A 20416-nucleotide genomic window follows, 5' to 3' on the forward strand; every position below is an offset into this window, starting at 1 on the left:
CAGGCATGCACCACCATGCCTAGCTAATTTTTGCATTTTTAGTAGAGATGGGGTTTCACCATGTTGGCCAGGCTGGTCTCAAACTCCTGACCTCGTGATCTGCCCGCCTCGGCCTCCCAAAGTGCTGGGATTACAGGTGTGAGCCACTGCACCCGGCCCAAGCCTAATTTTTTTATCATCTGAAAAGTCAGGGTAATGATTTCCATATTGCAGAGCTGCTATATCAGCAATGATAGATGTCAGGTTTCTGGCCCAGGATAGGGGCCAATCCCTGGTAGCTTTTTGCAGACAACACTCAAGTCAGTAAGAAGCTCTGGGAGCCGGAGATCGGGTAGGAGAGGAGATGGAAGCTCTTGTTGGGATTCAACTGATCTAGAAGCTGCACTTATCTCTGGTGTACCTACTGTTGACTTTCATGAACTACTGAGCAGGTCGGACTGTCCAGGAAAGTCTACACACACTCTGCCTAGGTTGTGAGTCTTGCTGCTCAATCATGTATCTGTTGACTTTTGTTGGGGGCTGTCACCTTTAGGAGCAGGGCTCTTGACATGGAAAACTTCAGAACAGAAGTAAATGTCCTCCCAGGAGCAAAGGTGCAGTTCGAACTTCACTACCAGGAGGTGAAGTGGAGGAAGCTGGGCTCCTACGAACACAGGATCTATCTGCAGCCTGGACGGCTGGCCAAACACTTGGAGGTAAGCCTGGATCTGCAGGGTGGACAGTGACACTGTCCTTTTATGGTCCCTGACCCTGATTTATACTTTCTGCTTGTCACCACCACTTGTGGGGTTGGATGCCACTCAACTCTGCAAGACAATGGGATGTATTGAAAAGATGGTGGGTTTGGAGTCAGCCACACCACTTCCTTACAGCTGTCACTCTCCTTAACAGCCATATTTTGGTGGTTTCTGAGCTCTGCTATAACAAGTTACAGCAAACACCACAGCTTAACAGAACAGAAATTGATTCTCTTACGGAAGTCTGAAGTCAAGGTGTCTGCAGAGTTGCACTGTCTCTCTGGAGGCTCCAGGGGAGAGCCCATTCCTTGCTTCTCCTGCTCTCTGGCAGCTGCTGGCCTTCCTTGACTTGTGGCCTTCTGGTCAGATCACTCCAATCTCTTCTTCTGTGATCGCAGCCTCTCCCCCTCCGAGCATCTCAAATGCCCCTCTGCCTTTCTCTCACAAGAACACCTATTAGGTTTGGGGTCCACCAGGTAGTACAGGATGATCTCAACTCAAGATCCTTAATTGCATCTGCAAGGACTCTTTTTCCAGATAAATCTATGTTCACAGGTTCCAGGGATTGGGCATATCTTTAGTGGGGAGGCCACCATTCATCCCAAGACACTAATCTTCAGGGACCAGTGTTCCTGAGTCTCCGCTGTCTCATCTCTGAAAAGAGTATGGTAACAGATTTTTGTTTCTCAGTTCTTTTTTTAAACTTTTATTTTAAGTTCAGGGGCACGTGTGCAGGTTTGTTATATAGGTAAATTCCACATCACAGGGGTGGTTTCACCACCGAGGTAATGAGCATAGTACCTGATAGGTAGTTTTCCAATCCTTTCTCTCCTCCCTCCCTCACCATGGAGTAGGCCCTGGTGTCAATTGTTCCCTTCTTTGTGTTCATGTGTACTCAATGTTTAGCTCCCACTTCGAAGTGAGAATGTCCTGTACTTGGTTACCTGTTCCTGTAATATGTGGCCAATGACAGGCGCTTGATGAAGGTTAAGTGAGTTGTCTTCCCTGCCACCCCGGCCATCATCACAGCAGGGGAGCAGTGCCTCGGACATCCACTGTGCTCCTGTCCATCTGAACTTACCTCTGCTGTCATCTTCATCTCTTGCTATAAAGACTAAACTGCTCTTTTCTTTGCTCAAATCTATGCGACATCCTATGACTGTTTAGTGTAGGAGGCAGAGCTAGACAAGAGGAAACCTAAGAGAGTACAGAGGCCAACCTGCCCTTCCCCCTGGCAGATGGGAGTGAAGCAGACAGGTTGTGAATTGTCCGGAGACATGAGAGATGAAAGGGAATGAATTAATCATGATGAAACTTTAATTCCCGTTTGAAAAGCTGCTCATCTGATCAATAATGCCCACTATTTGGCATCAGTTCACTAACAGAGTCTATGGTCTTGATTCTTTTCTGGGCCACTCCTAGCATATACCGTGGTTTTGCATGAATTGAAAAAAGATGCCCTTCCTTCAGGTAAATGCAGCCCCTTACCAGGGCACGTGACTTGGCCAAGATGCTCTGTACAACTAAGAGTGTGATGGTGGATGTTTTTCCAGTACTGATGATGGATGGGTGTCAGTCACGCACATTCTCTTGCTCAATGCCATGAATCCCATGATAAATAATTTGAAACAATGGTTAGATGTGATTAGCATCTAAGCCTAGAAGGAGACAATCATTGAGATTGTTGATAGTAACAATATTAACAAAAACTGAGTGATAACCTGGGCAGCACAGTGAGACCTCATCTCTACTGAAAATAAATAAATAAATTAGCCAGGCATGGTGGTGTACCCCTGTAGTCCCACCTACTTGGGAGACTGAGGCAGGAGAATAGCTTGAGCCCAAAAAGTCGAGGCCACAGTTAGCTATGATCATGCCACTGCACTCCAGGCTGGATGACAAAATAAAACCTTGTCTGAAAAAAAAAAAAAGAAGGAAGGAAGGAAGGAAGGAAGGAAGGAAGAAAGAAAGAAAGAAAGAAAGGGCAGCTAAGTAACTCAGATACAGAAAGTCAAATACCACATGTTCTCACTTATGAGAGTTGAATAATATGTACGCAGGGACATAGGGTGTGGAATGATAGATGTTGGAGGCTCGGAAGTGTGGGAGAGTGGGAGTGGGGAGACTTGGAAGAAGTGTGGGAGGGTGGGAATGGAGTGAGGGATGAGAAATTACTTAATGAATACAAGGTACATTTCTTGGGTGGTAGTTTCACTAAAAGCCTAGACTTCACTCCTGTGCAATATATTCATGTAACCAAACTGCATTTGTACTCCTTCAATTTATACAAATTTTTCAAAATAAATACACAAAAATATAAATAAACAAATCATAGAGTTAAATGAAAAAAGAAACAAATGGCAGCCATGACTGTGGTTTGGTCAAGAATCACCAAACGGGATTTCCCTAGACGAGCTCTGTTCAAAGCAAGACAGAAGAAATAAAAGGACCCAATATTTGCGGAAAATGGTCTACTTTTGACAGGTCTACAAAGTAAATGCAGTATTATTAAACAATGGCAGGTCTACAGAGTAAATGCAGTGCTATTTAACAATGAGAGAGAAAAAAAAGAAGGAATTTTTTTTTTCCCTAACAATGCAAATGCTCTTATAAATAAAAAAGACTCCAATAGAATGAAGAAGGGAATTAACTCCTGGGGGAGTGAGGCAGCAGAAGGAGAGTTCTGACCTGACAGATGGGGGTTAAGCCTCCGCAGCGAGATGAACCCCATCGCAGGAACTTGTGGTCCTGCAGGAGAGATCACGAAGCCACACTGGGGAAACCTGCGGAGGAGGAAAGCATCAGAGGACTTATTTGTAATTTTACTTCTTGCTTAAAAAGACTTTAAAGACTTTTAATGCTTTGGGTAATTTTCTCTTGCATTTCTAGGTAGATGTGTGGGTTGTCGAACCTCAGGGAATCAGATTTCTTCATGTTCCCGACACATTTGAAGGCCATTTCGATGGTGTTCCGGTCGTTTCTAAAGGACAACAGAAGGTACCCTGAGCCCTGCGTGTGGCCAGGCATCCACGGGGGGCTCTGGCTCGTGGGTTGTGTTCTCCTCCTGTGCTCTGGAGAATAGAAAGGCAGGCTGGTGTTGAGTCGAGGACACTGTCTGAAGAAATGGGGATCCCCAAGAAGAGCCTAGGTCTCCCCAGGACACACAGAACAACACTCCCAGTGGTTTCTTTCCATTTTGACCAGAGATTGTCCCTTTTTGGGTCTCATTTCCCCTAAGTCACCTACTTAAGCAGTAGCTAAAGGACAGCGTTCACATCCTATGTGGTGGATTCTCGTTCATTAACCATAGCTAGAAATGGCCAGCTCTCTGCCTCAACGGCCAATGATAACCAACTATGACTCCGCTAAGAACATTAAAACATTTCACAAACTCTTTCCAAAGCAGGTGGTCAGCCCTTCTATAGGGGATGAAGAAAATTCATTGGCTCTCTTCTGAAAAGGGCTGAAACCTTGCAAACAGCATGGCAGGCTGGAGATGCTCCCTGCAAAAGCCCTGGCTTGTCTTTCCCATCAGTAAGGGTTCCACCGATGTTGCCAGGATGCAGAACATCCACTGGGCAGCTCCTCTTCCCTGTGTGCTGGAGAAGGGGCAGCGCCAAGCCCTCACTGGGAAGGGGCTAGAAGCAGAGGCTCTGACGTCACTGTTCTTTCTAGGCGCACGTCTCCTTCAAGCCCACAGTAGCACAGCAGAGAATATGCCCTAGCTGCCGGGACACTGCGGTAGATGGGGAACTGGTGGTGCTGTATGACGTGAAAAGAGAAGAGAAGGCTGGTGAACTGGAGGTGAGTGCACACCGGCTCTGGTTCTACTGCCAAGCTCATACCAAAGAGCTGCTCCTTTTTGAACAAACTCCCAGGCCTGTGGGTGGTTTCCAGCTGCCAGGGCATGTGTTTCTAGCTGCAGAGAAGGGACTGAAATCATCTTCTTCAATTATACTGCTAAGCATTATCTTTTGTGTCTTAAAAACTAAATGAAAGGTCATCGGATCTCATGCTCTTGTCCCAGGAGGACATTCCTGGGCCTCATATGAAGAACAATGGAATAATTACAGAACAGGAATTTTAGATAGGCTCCCACAGCCCTTTGCAATTAGACAATCAAAGAAAGCACAGAGATTAGGGGAGAGGAGGAAGGCACATCCACAGCCTAGAAAGATCAAGAGCCAACGGTGAATTTCAGGGCCAAGGTTTAACATAAAGTTTCTTGAAAAGTTTCCTTTCCCCTTTGGCCATGTCTTAGATGTGTGTCTTCCTTTCCTTGTACTAAGGTGAGGACTCCTAGAACGTACCCAAAACTCCAAGAGTCTCTCTAGGGACAGTGAGTGGAGCACACACCCTGTACCTGGCCACTGTAGTGTCCTGGAAAGAGGCAGCCAAAGGGCAGTGGAAAGAGAATTAGGTGAGTCAGTCATCAAGCCTGCAGCAGAAGACAAAGAGAATGGTCAGGAGTCCAGCTGAGGCAGACTCTCATTAACTTCCAGAAAAATCCAAATTTTCTGAAGTGGCCCAGACACATCCTTCATGATCTGTCCTGCCGATTCTCCACCTACTTCCCTGAATTCTTGGATTCTATGGCCCCATCTTGGTGAACCACATGTGGAGTCCCAAGTATGCCATGTTCTCTCATCTCTGGGGCTGCACTGTCTGGAACTGTCTTCCCCATTCCCAACTATCTCAACCTGGCCCAGCTCTCAAGAGGGCAGCTAAGTCTGAGTTTATCCTCAGGTCCCAGTGGAGATGCCGCTTCCCAGAGAATCGTCCCCTGCATGCGTTAGATGCACACTGGGCTCCTGACGAGCCCTTTACTTCCTGACCATGGTGTTTAACACACTGCACTGCACATCGCCTTCACTTATCCTTATCCTCTGCTGGCCGGGAGCCTCCTGAGGGCGGAGGCTCTGCCTGATTCACCGCTGGTTAACAGGGCGTCTGGAACAGGAGCACTCTGTAAAGACTGAGTGACATGGAGTGGAGAGGAGTGGAGTGGCGTGGAGTGGAGTGGCATGGAGTGGCGTGGAGTGGAGTGAAGTGGCATGGAGTGGTGTGGAGTGGCATGGCGTGGAGTGGAGTGAAGTGGCGTGGAGTGGAGTGGAGCAGCATGGAGTGGAGTGGAGTGGAGTGAAGTGGCGTGGAGTGGAGTGGAGCAGCATGGAGTGGAGTGGAGTGGAGTGGAGTGAAGTGGCGTGGAGTGGAGTGGAGCAGCATGGAGTGGAGTGGCATGGCATGGTGTGGAGTGGAGTGGCCTGGCATCGCATGGAGTGGCATGATGTGGAGTGGAGTGAAGTGGCCTGGAGTGGTGTGGCATGGAGTGGAGAGGAGTAGAATGGAGTGGGGTGGAGTGGAGTGGAGAGGAGTCGAGTGGAATGGAGTGGTGTGGAGTGGAGTGAGTGGAGCAGCGTGGAGTGGTGTGGAGTGGAGTGGCATGGAGTGCAGCAGCATGGAGTGGAGCCGTGTGGAGTGGAGCGGCAGGGAGTGCAGTGAAATGCTCTGCTGGAAGGTCTTGACCCTCACAGGAGAGGAGGTGGGGGAGCAGGCAGGAAAATGTGGAGGCAAATACACATCAAGCTCCACCTCCTCCTCCCTGTAGACCCCCTCTCCTCTCCGAGTCCCCAGGTCCCCATCTCCCTACCTTCTAAACAGGAATCATGATTTGACTCACAAAGATGTTCTATTTTTCAGGTGTTTAATGGATATTTTGTACACTTCTTTGCTCCTGACAACCTGGACCCAATTCCCAAAAACATCCTCTTTGTCATCGATGTGAGTGGCTCCATGTGGGGAGTTAAAATGAAACAAGTAAGTAGCCCCTTGTTTGCGGTGGTGGGGGGACTCCCTATCTTCTTTGATCCCCTCCTAAAAATGCAATCATTCTATCCCTCCTCCCTACTTAGGGCTGAAGCTCAGGGACTGTACTTACTGACTGCCGGTGTAAACTCTTTCTAAAATTTTGCAATTATTGCATTTCACAGCACATACACCTCCATCTTCTAATCATTCCTCCAGTGTAAAATTCCCTTCCTTCTCTTCTTCCTCTTTCCTGTTTCCTCTTCCTTCTCTTCCTCTTTTCCACTCTCTATCCAATATTTCCTTGAAAAACTGTCTCAAAACTCACCTCTTTGAAAAATGTAATCTCTTTATAACCTCTTCTTTCAACGATCAGTCACATTCTTTTTGCTCTTCTACCTGTTTTATTATATCTTGTCATTGTCCACATGTAACTATTGAATCAATATACACATATTATTTCTAATTAGATTGTAATTTCTTGAGGGAAGCTATCCCATCTATGTTTTCCAGCTCAGAGCTCAATATAGGCTTACTCAGTGATAAGTGAGATGTACAGATGCAATTCTAAAGACCAAACAAGGAAATGTTTGACTTACCCATCAATCCATCCATCCATTCAACGAAGTTGAACAACCAACTAACCGTTCATTCAGCAACTATTTTTGACCACCGAAGAGTTCACTACTACCCTAAGATCTGTAAGGAACCTAAAAGAAGTCCCTGTTGGCAGGGCACAGTGGCTCACGCCTATAATCCCAGTACTTTGGGAGGCCAAGGCAGTTGGATCACCTGAGGTTGGGAGTTCGAGACCAGCTTGACCAATGTAGAGAAACTGTGTCTCTACTAAAAATACAAAAAAAAAAAATTAGCTGGGTGTAGTGGCGCATGCCTGTAATCCCAGCTACTCAGGAGGCTGAGCCAGGAGAATTGCTTGAACCCAGGAGACAGAGGTTGTGGCGAGCAGAGATTGCACCATTGCACTCCAGCCTGGGCAATAAGAGCAAAACTCCATCTCAAAAAAAAAAAAAAAAGAAGAAGAAGAGGAAGAAGTCCCCGTCTTTTACAGACCCTGCCTGCCTGGGTCTGTACTCCCAGGCAGGGTTTCTCAGCAGTGGGACTATTAATATTTTGGATGGGGTCATTCGTTGTTGTGGGAGGGCTGTCTGGTGCATTGCAGGATACTTAGCAGCATGGTCTATGGTCTATTTGCTAAATTTCAGTAGCACAACGTCCCCTGCATCACAATCAAATATGACTTCAGACATTGCCAAATGTCCGCTGGGGGGAATAATTGCCTCTGGTTGAGAACAGCTGCTCTACTACAACAGTTTATTCACTGCTTCCTTCCATCATTCATTCATTCAACAAATATTTACGAAGCACCTACTATTCATGCACTTAGTTCATCCATGAGCAAAACAGATCCAAAGCATAAAAACAGAAACCAAACAAAAAACGCAGGCCTACCCTCTGGGTGCTTATGAAACTTACATCTGGGGGAGAGGGGACAGAGAATAAACAATACACATACAAGTACAAATTTACAAGTATGTTCAATGGCAGCATTATGATAAAAGTTTGGAAAAGAAAAAAGAAGCGTATGTTAGAAATCAAGAGTGGCAATTGCAGGGGGATGCACTTTTAAATAGGCTTGTCATATCAATAGGTGGTTTCCTGGAGAAGACCACTGAGGAGACCCCGAGAAGGTGAAGGAAGAGTTATGCAGATACCTAAGGGTATTAAATGCAATGAACAGCCCATGCAACGGTTCCAAGTCGAAAGTGTGCAAAGAACAGAGAGAGATGCCAGTAGAGAGGGGCAGTGGGAGATGAGATCTGAGAAGTAAGAGGCCAGGTGGCTCATGGAACGCCTGTGCAGTCATGATCAGAGCTGGATTCTGGAATCTGTTTTGAAGGTTGAGTAAACAGTATATCCTGAAGGGTTAGCTGTGAGACAAGGGAAGAAAACAGAGCTGAAAGAAGCCCCGGGACTTAGCCTGAGCAGCTAGAAGGATGGAGTGGCCATCCATGAGTTGGCAAAGACAGAGATGGAATCAGACATTGCAGGGAATGTCCCAGTTTGGTTTTGGATCCAAAGTCTGAGATGTTTATTAAATACCCACGTTGGCCACGCAAGCCTGGTGTTCAAAAGTGAGATGTGGAGACACACGGTTAGGACTCACCAGCATATAGAAGGTACTGGCAGCATTGGGACTAGATGAGAATGCCAAGGAGTAGATGGACAAGGGAGCCAAGAACAGACAACAGAGCATTCTAATATTGGGAATTTGGAAAGAAGAGGATAATTGGTGATAGAGACTAATAAAAGCAATTAGTAAGTGGGGGAGACAAATCAAGAGAGAATGAGGCCCTGGAAGACAATTGAGGAATTTGTGTTCAGGAGGGAGATGAGAGCACCTGCTGGTGACAGGTTGAGTTGCACGAGAAATGAAGATGGACCTTTGGATTCAGCGACATTAGCATCATTGGTGACCTTGACATGGGCAGTTTCAGTAGAGTGACAGGGAGGAAAACCAGAAAGGAGTGGGCTTATGAGAGAATAGGAAGAGAAGATTTGGAGACAGTGTGTTCAGACAATTCTCTCTAGGAATTTTATTGCAGAAGAAAGCTAAGAAATGAAGAAAGTGGATGCACATGAGGTTTGTAGAAGGGTGAGAAATAATATATTTTTATGCTGATGGAAAGGTACCAGCAGAATAGGGAAATTGAAAAGGCAAAGGACAATTGCCGGAACCATGTTTTTTAGTCAAAGAGAGGGAATGAAATCTAGTTCATGAGTAGGTGGGTTTGCATTAGGTAGAAATACTGCTAGTTATCAGGTATGAAAGAAAAATGTATGGGTACAAATATCGCTAGTTGGGATTTTATGGTAGTGAGAGTCTGTGGGAATGTTATTCTGTCTCCTTCAGTTTCTCAGTGGAGTTGGAATCAAAGGAATCACACGTAAGCTAGAGAAAGGGGGTGATGGCGGTGGTTTAAAGAGAAAGATGAGGAAATAGTTTAAGAGACTGGGTGAGTAGAGGGACTTGAGAAATATATTTTATTTTCAGGCATCATAAAGGTGGCACTCGAAGTTTGTGATCCTTAACATAAAGTCTAGTCAAACTGGTTGTGCATAGCAAAATAAGGTAGTAAAAGTATCAAAAAGCCAATGATACATGCTCAGAATAAATAAGGGGTAGGTCTGCATTGACTGAGATGGGCTCAAGAGGTTTTCTGGAAGAGGTTTAGCTTGAGAATAACTTGAAAGATGACCAGGATCAATGATCGGTCTTCCTACTTCCTCTGAGGCTCAGATTTTCTGTAATGGGACCCGTCTTTATTCTCTATTGAAATAGACTGTAGAGGCAATGAAGACCATATTGGATGACCTCAGAGCGGAAGACCGTTTCTCTGTGATTGACTTTAACCAGAACATTCGAACTTGGAGAAATGATTTAATTTCAGCTACCAAAACACAGGTTGCAGATGCCAAGAGGTATATTGAGAAAATCCAGCCCAGTGGAGGTGAGTGTGTTGGGCTAAAGCCCAAGGAGACCCTTCCCTTGGGTTCAAATCATGGTTCACTTAAGAAGCATTATTCCCATCACAGTAGTCTTTCCCCAGCCTTCAAGAGCCTGCCTCAAATAATACATTTATTGGTAATGGATGAATGCTAAGTTTGTAGCGAAAGTAGAATTTGTAATCCAGCCCACACAACTTTGAACCATTTTAATCTCTCTCAGAAAAAGGTTCCGTGACACTGGCCTTCTTTATTGCCTACATAAAGCATAAAATGTTACTGTCTTCAGAGTATCTTGGCAAGGCTGATTTGGATACTTTAACCTGGTGTTTAACAAACTAACAGTCTGTGCTTTGAAAGGGCTAATTCATCTCTAAGGGGATAGTTTACTTCCAAGTGAATCTTTCACTGCGCTGGGGGACCACCAGCTTGAGCACAGTTTGTGTCACTCAGAAAGCAAGGAAATGATTTTGGCATGGAATAACTGACGGATAAGTGATCCACCAACATACGAGCCTGAATCCAGGATGGGGTTTTCTGTGTGTGGCGAGAACGCATACCTAACATTTCATTATGCTACTTCAACAGGCACAAACATCAACGAAGCACTCCTGCGGGCAATCTTCATTTTGAATGAAGCCAATAACTTGGGACTGTTGGACCCCAACTCCGTCTCGCTGATCATTTTGGTTTCTGATGGAGATCCAACAGTGGGCAAGTGTCACTTCAACTTTGTCACGACAAACACTTTCACTGTTGTTTCTTGGAATGGTGGTTTGCCGAAAAGGGGAACTCTAATGGCATTTGCCTGAGTTTCTAGAACATTTTAAACCCATGCTTCCTAAAGGAGGTCTTCTGATCCTGCAGCCCTCACCCCCTAAGCTACTGCTCAGACACTTTCAGCAAGGGCGCTCTTGAATGCCTCAGTGCCACCTCCACAATATGTGGAAATCTGAGTCTGAATTTTAACAGTAGGTTGTGAGGATTGCCGATGCATTCTACGGAAATGCATTTATTTCCTCAACTTGAGGTATGTGAAGATGGTGTATGGGGGTGGTGAATGATGACTATTGATCCCAGATCTCCCAGCAGTACCTTTGGAGGCCACAGTAGCATATTCCCTATTATTCTCCACACTTCTCCCACTTGCAGCTGGAGAAATGACTGCTCTCTGACACAACCTTGAAGTTAAACATTTTTCTTTCTACAAAATGGCAGCAACATCTCCCTTCTTCTATTATTTACTTTTATTTTTGTTACATTATTTTATTTATTTTTTGAGACAAGGTCTTGTTCTGTCACCCAGGAGGGAGTGCAGTGGAGCACACACAGCTCACTGCAGCCTCAACCTCCGTGCTCAAGTAATCCTCCCACCTCAGCCTCCTGAGTGGCTGGGACTACATATGTGCATCACCACACTCAGCTAATTTCTTTTTTCTTTTTCTCTTTTTTTTTTTTTTGGAGAGACGAAGTCTCATTGTGTTGCTCAGGCTGATCTCAAACTCCTGGGCTCAAGCGGTCCTCCCATCTTGGCCTCCCAAAGTGTTGAGATTACAGGTGTGAGCCAATGCACCCAGCTATCTTTGTTTTACTTGTGTCTTTATTCCGGCCACTGTCAGTAATAGTGAATGGCAGACTGTGTTGTCTGAGTGTGCTATCATACAGACTAGGACTGGGTCTGATACATCCTGACACAGCCAAATGGAATGAAAATGCACGAGGCAATACAGTGACAGCCAGAGCTTTAGAAAGCCAGAGAGCAACCATCTTATTAATAATGAGACTAGAAAGAGCCATTGTTATGTATTTGTTGTAGAGCCAAGGTTTTCTCCCTCTCATCAGATTACTTTTAAAATTCAAGTTTTGAATAAAATCATAAGGTAGAAAAGGAAATATAGTTTAAAATATTTTAAACACAGTGGTTCACACCTGTAATCCCAGCACTTTGGGAGGCTGAGGTGGGTGGAGCACCTGAGGTCAGGAGTTCCAGACCAGCCTGGCCAACATGGTGAAACCCTGTCTCTACTAAAAATACAAAATTATCTGGACATGGTGGTGTGCACCTGTAATCCCAGCTATTCGGGAGGCTGAAATAGGAGAATCACTTGAACCTGGGAGGCGGAGGTTGCAGTGAGCCGAGATCGCGCCACTGCACTCCAGCCTGGGCAACAGAGTGAGACTCCATCTCAAAAACAAAAAAAAAAAAAGTTAAACTATAATTTGGTTTAATCATGGTTTCTCACTCCTGTTTCTCAACCACTCAGTTCCTGTCCCTGAAATCAGTCATCGGTTGCCAGTTTCTTGTGTATCTTTCCACAGATAGTTTATGCATGCCTGTATACTATATATATATGTTTGCACACAGGCATGTGTATATGCATACATACACATGCATACATTTATATAAGCTTGCATGCAAATGCATCCTATGTACCCTGATATTGACCTAGTTTTTTCTTCCTACTCTAAACATGCCCTTGAGATTGTCTGGTATAAAGAGTTGCTGTGTCCTTTTTAGTAACTGCATAGTATCTCGAGGTTTGAAGGTTTGAACGTACCATCATCTAACCAAGTGCCCCTCATTGGTGTATATTTATGTTGTTTCCAATATGTTGCTAATTCCCAAATAATGTTGCTATGCAACGCAAGCCACACTTCATTTCAACATTTATGAGTGCATCTCTAAGAAAAACTCCTAGAAATTGAGTTACTAGGTCAAAAGATAAATGCAATTTTAATTTGGACAAATTTTACTAAACTGCCCTCCCTGGATTTTCCAGAAACTTTATGACATTATTTGTTTATTCCTTTCCTTTCTGTCATCACCAACTTTAGGTGAACTAAAACTGTCAAAAATTCAGAAAAATGTGAAGGAGAACATCCAAGACAATATCTCCTTGTTCAGTTTGGGCATGGGATTTGATGTGGACTATGATTTTTTGAAGAGACTGTCCAATGAAAACCGTGGAATTGCACAAAGGATTTATGGAAACCAGGACACGTCTTCCCAGCTTAAGGTAACGTTTTTCTTCTGTTCTTTTTTTATTATTCACTGGAAATCATTTAACTACCCATATCTGATGCATGTTTGATGCATCACTGAACTTAACTCAAAATGGTCATGATCTCAGCCATATTTGGTTGGAAGATCAGGAAAGTGCTCAGTTCCTTTCTCACACGTTTCCCCCACTCTCATATTTCTGCAGTAACAGTGAGGTATGAGGCAGGTGGGTGATGGGAACGGCTTTCCTACCCCCTGAACAAAAAGGTCTTCTAAGCATCATCAAAGCTCCTTGTAGCTCTCCCGCCCCACTAGCAATTGGTCTTCTTGTCATCATGGCCAACCATTTTCTCTTTAACATGCATTGGCATCTTGGTATCAATTTTTCAAAATGTAAATTTTCTTAAGTATTAAGATAGAGGCTGAGTGCGGTGGCTCATGCCTGTAATCCCAGCACTTTGGGGGCCAAGGTGGGAGGATCACTTGAGCCCAGAGGTTTAAGACCAGCCTGGGCAACATAGTTAGATCCATCTGTTCAAAAAATACATTTTTTAAAATTAAAATACATATATTGAAAAAAACAAACCATTGGTTTGTTTCGACTAAATAGATGAGAAGATGATGTAGGGAAAGAATGTGTCTTTTCCTGCCCTTTGTCAGTACCAGGCATCGTATTTAAATTTGGGAACAAGTAAGAGATAAGATTCTGATTTGGGGAATATTAACCCAGCTGACTTTTTAAAAAATTTAATTACTATTATTATTTTTTGAGACCGAGTCTTGCTTTGTCACCCAGGCTGGAGAGCAGTGGTGTGACCTCGGCTCACTGCAACCTCCCCCTCCTGGGTTCAGGCGATTCTCGCACCTCAGTCTCCTGAGTAGTCAAGATTACAGGTGTGCTCCACCACGCCCGGCTAATTTTTGTATTTTTAGAAGAGATGGGGTTTACCATGTTGGCCAGGCTGGTCTCGACCCCCGCCTTGGCCTCCCAAAGTGCTGGGATTATAGGTTGAGCCACCATGCCCGACCTCTTGCTGACTTTTATCATAAATTTGTCCAAGAGTTTTTCATGCTGACCATAACAGAAAGGGGGGAAAATGCCAGGCTCTTAAATCAAAGGTAATGTTCTCAACAAGTCTTTGTCTTCTCTCTGTTTTTAATCTGATAATTATGAGCATTTCCCTTTGTCCCAGACATCCCATGTGAATAAATTAAGAGGTATCTGCTGATCCTTTGAAGAATCTCAGAGTAAAATGTTTTAGATCAGCTGGGCACGTAATCCCTGTAATCCCAGCACTTTGGGAGGCCGAGGCAGGCAGATCACAAGACCAGAAGTTCAAGACCAGCCTGGCCAAGATGGTGAAAACCTGTCTCTACTAAAAATACAAAATTTAGCCAAGCTTGGTGGCAAGTACCCATAATCCCAGCTACTCGGGGGGCTGAGGCAGGAGAATCGCTTGAACCTGGGAGGCGGAGGTTGCAGTGAGACGAGATTGCACCACTGCACTCCAGCCTGGGCAACAGAGTGAGACATCATCTCAAAATAAATAAATAAATAAAATAAAATATAAAATAAAATAAGATGCTTTAGATCTACAAAGCAGTATGAACATAATTTCTCTCTCTCTCTCTCTTTGTGAATTGTAGAAATTCTACAACCAGGTCTCCACTCCATTGCTCCGGAATGTTCAGTTCAACTATCCCCATACGTCAGTCACGGATGTCACTCAAAACAATTTCCATAACTACTTTGGAGGTTCAGAGATTGTGGTGGCAGGAAAATTTGACCCTGCTAAATTGGATCAAATAGAGAGCATTATCACGGCGACTTCGGTACTTCCACTTATTTGCCTATTCTATCTACTAATTGGCCCCCTAGACACAGTCCCTCTTGAATGTCAGCTCTGCCTGCCGGGAATCATGGGTGTAGAACAGAAGCAATCAGTGATGGAGAAGACAGGAGAATATCTCTGCCATCTTCCCAGCTATTCCACAAATCCCAACCCTTTCACCCAAGCCCAATCCCAAGCACAGAAATGCATTTCCTTCCTCAGTAGGCTTTGTCTTCCATTTCTTTTTTATTCCCATTCATTCGCAGCAGGTACTAAACTGTAATTCTGTTACCTGGTGTCTCTCAACTGAACTTTCCATCATCTAGGCTAACACACAGTTAGTCCTGGAGACCCTGGCCCAGATGGATGACTTGCAGGATTTTCTATCGAAAGACAAGCATGCAGATCCCGATTTCACCAGGAAACTGTGGGCCTATCTAACCATCAACCAACTGCTAGCTGAACGGTAAGAGGAGAAGAGTACCCGCACCACCGGATCTGCAGAACTGAAATATCCACCATGAATATATGCATTCATACACAAAAAGAGTTTGGAAGCAAGAAAGACAGCAAATTAGCACAGGCTTGAATTATTACGCTCCACTAGTTCTGAACACTTTGGAGAAAGCTGGGTTCACTCTTTTTCTTCCTTATTGAGATATAACACACCATAAAGTGTGCAAAAGGCATTAATTTTTTATTTTTTATTTATTTTTATTTATTTATTTATTTATTTATATTTTTGAGACAGAGTCTTGCTCTGTCACCCAGGCTGGAGTGCAGTGGTGTGATGTCGGCTCACTGTAAGCTCCACCTCCTGGTTTCACACCATTCTCCTGCCTCAGCCTCCCGAGTAGCTGGGATTACAGGCGCACACCACCACGCCCAGCTAATTTTTTTGTATTTTCAGTAGAGACGGGGTCTCACCATATTAGCCAGGATGGTCTCAATCTCCTGACCTCATAATCCACCCGTCTCAGCTTCCCAAAGTGCTGGGATTACAGGCGTGAGCCACTGCGCCCAGTCAAAATGCATTAGTTTTAAGTGCACCATTCAGTGGATTTTTCTGTCTGTCATCCATGTAATCACCACCCAGATCCAGAGGTAGGTTCCTTTGTTCCCCTCCCTCAACACCCACCACCCCCCCAGTGGAATCCACTCTTTCAATGTCTGTGATCATCAGTTTTGCCTGATCCTAAATTTCGCATAATCAGGCAATCTGTATTCCTCTGTTCCTGGCTTCTTTCACTCAATATGATGTTGGTGAGATTCACCCATGTTGCTTCATGTATCAGTCATGTATTTGCATTTACTGTCCCGATCTCCTGACCTCATGATCCACCCACCTCGGCCTCCCAGTGTGCTGGGATTACAGGCGTGAGCCACCGTGCCCGGCCCTGCATTCTTGAACATGACTTCTTGTCCAAAGAGAAATTGATGATTATTAACGATTATGATGTTCCCTAAGGAAGGGCTCCCCCACGCTCATCTGTGTCTCCTCTGGTTGCTTCATGTGTCAGTCATTTATTTGCATTTACTCTTGAAAACAGCTTCTTGTCCAAAGAGAATTTAATGATCATGTGATTATGATATTCCCTAAGGAAACGCTCCCCTGTACTCATCCATGTCCCCTCTGGCTTCTCAGCCCAGCTGCATCTCAACTCTCCAACATGAAAACTATGTCCCTAGAGCCATGGATGGTTCTTTGACTACCTGCATCAAAATTACACAGAGGTGTCTGATAAAAGTTCCCATTCCCAAGCCTCATTCCATCTATTAGATAGGATTCGCAGGAAGATGGACCAGGGTCTAAATGAGGCTGGGAAAATGAAATCCTGTTGTATGACTGAACTCATAGAGAAAATCCCGAATGTTGATAAGATTAGAAGAAACACACAAGACTGTAAACTATGGCTGCGAAGTAAAAGAGAAGTAACTCTCTCTCTGACAGAAGCACACTGGGTGTATTTACAGGCATATAGCAAATTGTGGCAGACGTTAAATATTGATTTTAAAACAATTCCTATAAAAAGATCAGCGGTTGCTAAAAGTTGGGGGGTGGGAGAGAGAGGAGTAGGTGGAGCACAGAGCATTTTTAGGGCAGTGAAAATACCCTACATGATACTCCAAAGGTGGACACCTGTCACTATGCATTTAACCAAACCCATAGAATGGACAACACCAAGGGTCAGCCAGGTTAACTGTGGACTCTGAGTGATAATGTGTCAGCTTCTTCCATTGTAACAAATGCACCACTCTGATGTGGGATGGATGCTGACAGTGGGGAAGGCCGTGTATATGGGGGACCGTGTGTATGCAGTGGGCACATAGAACATCTTGATACTTTCTGCATGATTTTACTGCGAACCTAAAACTGCTCTAAAATATAAAGTTAAAAAAAAGAAAAAAAAAAAGCCTTGGGAGCCAGACGTGTGGCTCCCAAGGAGGGTGGATTGCTTGAGTCCAGGAGTTCGAGACCAGCCTGGGCAACATGGCAAAAGCCCATCTCTACAAAAAATACAAAAATTAGCTGGGTGTGGTGGCATGCACCTGTAGTCCCAGCTACTCAGGAGGCTGAGGGAGGAGGATCGCTTGAGCCAGGGAGGTTGAGGCTGCAGGGAACCGTGATTGTGCCACTGCACTCCAGCCTGGGCAACAGGGTGAGAGCTTGTCTCGAAAATAATAATAATAATAAATAAGTAAATAAATAATGCCTTGAGACTTAGCCAGATAAAATACTCAGCTTCTTGAAGCCAGTGAGTTCTGTTTCCCAGTTACTTTGCGGCCCCGCCCCACCCCCAGGTTGGACCCCAGCAGCGGTGGGGTGCAGGGGCGGGGAGCTGACTTGGGCTCCCACTCCAATGCAGCCATGCTCCATAACACCTCTACTTCTTGAATGCAGAAGCCTGGCTCCTACAGCTGCCGCCAAGAGAAGAATTACAAGATCGATCCTGCAGATGTCTCTAGACCATCACATTGTGACCCCGCTGACCTCGCTGGTGATTGAGAACGAGGCTGGGGATGAGCGCATGCTGGCAGACGCCCCGCCCCAGGATCCCTCCTGCTGTTCAGGTCAGGGCTGCACCTGTGGGGACAAGTGGCCAGGCAGCTCTCTTGCCCCGGGGGGAAGTCCTAGCACCTCTGCTCTCTCCCACTCCAGCCCACCTCTTGCACCCAGCCCTGGGCCCTCCTGTGCCCAGGCTCTTCCTGCCAGCTGGGAGGAGGATGGATTATTGCCGTGGTCATTGACCCTTTTGCTCCCATGTTTCCCAAAGGAACTTTTGAAAACCCGCATACCCCTTCCAACATTTTTGACATCAATATTTGAAATTTTTTATCTTATCCTGGGCAACATAGCAAGACCCCATCTCTAAAGAAAAAAAATTTTAATTAGCTGGGTGTGATGGTGGGCACCTGTAATCTCACCTGTTTGGGAAGCTGAGGCAAGAGGATCTCTCAAGCCCAGGAGGACCACTGCACTCCAGCCTGGGTACCATCACATCTCACTGCAGCTTCCAACTCCTGGGCAACAAATATAATTTCTATATGCAACTAACATAATTACAGTATTTTATAAATATTGACCTTTTAAAATAAAACTGTTACATCACTGTTTTCTTTTCTGTTTTTTTCTTTTCTTTTTTTTTGTTTTTTTTTTTGAGACAGAGTCTTGCTCTGTTGCCCCAGCTGGAGCACAGTGGCACGATCTGGGCTCACTGCAACCTCAGCCTCCCAGGTTCAAGCAGTTCTCCGACTTCAGCCTCCCAAGTAGCTGGGATTACAGGCATGTGCCACCATGCCCGGCTAATTTTCTGTGTTTTTACTAGAGACGGGTTTTCACCATGTTGGCCAGGCTGGTCTCGAACTCCTGACCTCAGGCAATCCACCTGCCTTGGCCTCCCAAAGTGCTGGGGTTATAGGCGTGAGCCACCATGCCCGACCACATCACTGTTTTCAATACATCTAATGAAACAGAATACCTAATTGGTTACTATCATTCATTTTTTGAAACTACATAAGCAAATCCTATATTACAATTATTAGAAACTGGCCAGACATGGTGGCTCATGCCTATAATCCCAGCACTTTGGGAGGCTGGAGTGGGTTAATTGCTTGAGCCTATGAATATGAGACCAGCCTGGTCAACATGTCAAAACCCTATCTTTAGAAAAAATTACTGAAATTATCCAGGCATGGTGGCACATGCCCATAGTCCCAAATACTCAGGAGGCTGAAGTGGGAGGATTGCTTGAGACTGGAAGGTGAAGGTTGCAGTGAGCCAATTATGCCACTGCACTCTAGCCTGAGTGACAGAATAAGACCTTGTCTCGAAAAAAAAAAATTATTGGAAGTTTTACATTATTCTTTTTTCTAGTTGAACTTGTATTTCCACTCCACTTGCCCAGCAGAACTATATCCTATTGTAATATATTTTTACTCTCCTTTTAGTAATCACCTCACTTATCTATAAGAAAAAAAGTTATAAATTTTAATTTTAATTAAAAATTTAATTTAAAAATCATAACCATAAGATTCTGAGTATTCGAAATTCTCTTCTGAACTGGGTCTGATTAATATTACTACTAGTAGCCAAGTGAGCAAAATAATAGAAATAAATTATAAAATTGATTACACATAAGAAGTAAAATTGGAGTGGAAATAATCTATAATCTCTTACTGGGAAAAATGTGACTGGGTGTTTTTTGTGTATTCATGGATAAGTATTATTTATGAATGGATTGAAAGAGACAGGATTCAGCATCAATTCTACTTCTAAGAGAACTTGTATGGGCAGAAGTCCCGATAAATATTGGTTGGTACAGTTACTCGCTTATCTGAACTCTTTGAAATGTGTATGCTAAAACATGCATATGGACCTAGTGTCCAAAAAATCTTGTATAATTTATCAGCTGACAACGTGAGCCCTTCCTCAATTTTGTTGAAAGCAAAGAATTGGAAGCCCTGTGGCTTGGACAAGCATTTGCTCCCCATCATTGGAATCAGGTTTTTCGCCCTACATCAATATTCCAATGGATGTTTTGGTTCCTGGAGGACTTTTTCGGGAGGGGAGTGGAGAAGAGCAGGCCTTCTGCTTGTAAACTGGGAGAAAAGGGTTTCTTTAGGAAAGAGTCTATGTCTAAACTGAGACTCTAGACATTGCTTTTCAAACAGTCCATGCTCTCTGAGTCCTGCAGAAGGTCTCCAGGCACCCCCGAGGGTGCACGCACCCAGGGCCAGGAGACCTCAGGTTTATACATCTCTTTCTCTTCTCTTTCTTGGGGACTGGTCCTACTGAAACATATATACATATATGATACACACACACACATATATAATATATATTATAGATAATATATATTTTTCCCAGTAAGAGATTATAGATTATTTCCACTCCAATTTTACTTCTTATGTGTAATCAAATTTATAATTTATTTCTATTATTTTGCTCACTTGGCTACTAGTAGTAATATTAATCAGACCCAGTTCAGAAGAGAATTTCGAATACTCAGAATCTT

General features: G+C 44.4%; 1 protein-coding gene across 1 annotated transcript in view; it reads left to right on the forward strand.

Annotated features, from left to right (window-relative positions):
• Positions 1-20416, forward strand: part of ITIH2 (inter-alpha-trypsin inhibitor heavy chain 2) — a 46033-nt gene that overhangs the window by 14234 nt on the left and 11383 nt on the right. The window contains exons 6-15 of the mRNA XM_011951620.1: positions 533-695; positions 3627-3734; positions 4413-4541; positions 6438-6554; positions 9904-10072; positions 10656-10781; positions 12903-13084; positions 14716-14901; positions 15227-15366; positions 17803-17972. Coding sequence (XP_011807010.1) covers positions 533-695; positions 3627-3734; positions 4413-4541; positions 6438-6554; positions 9904-10072; positions 10656-10781; positions 12903-13084; positions 14716-14901; positions 15227-15366; positions 17803-17972 — 1490 coding nt within the window. The remainder of the gene's footprint in view (positions 1-532; positions 696-3626; positions 3735-4412; positions 4542-6437; positions 6555-9903; positions 10073-10655; positions 10782-12902; positions 13085-14715; positions 14902-15226; positions 15367-17802; positions 17973-20416) is intronic.

This window comes from Colobus angolensis, unplaced genomic scaffold (assembly GCF_000951035.1).
Source record: "Colobus angolensis palliatus isolate OR3802 unplaced genomic scaffold, Cang.pa_1.0 Scaffold321, whole genome shotgun sequence".
NCBI classification, from domain to species: domain Eukaryota; kingdom Metazoa; phylum Chordata; class Mammalia; order Primates; family Cercopithecidae; genus Colobus; species Colobus angolensis.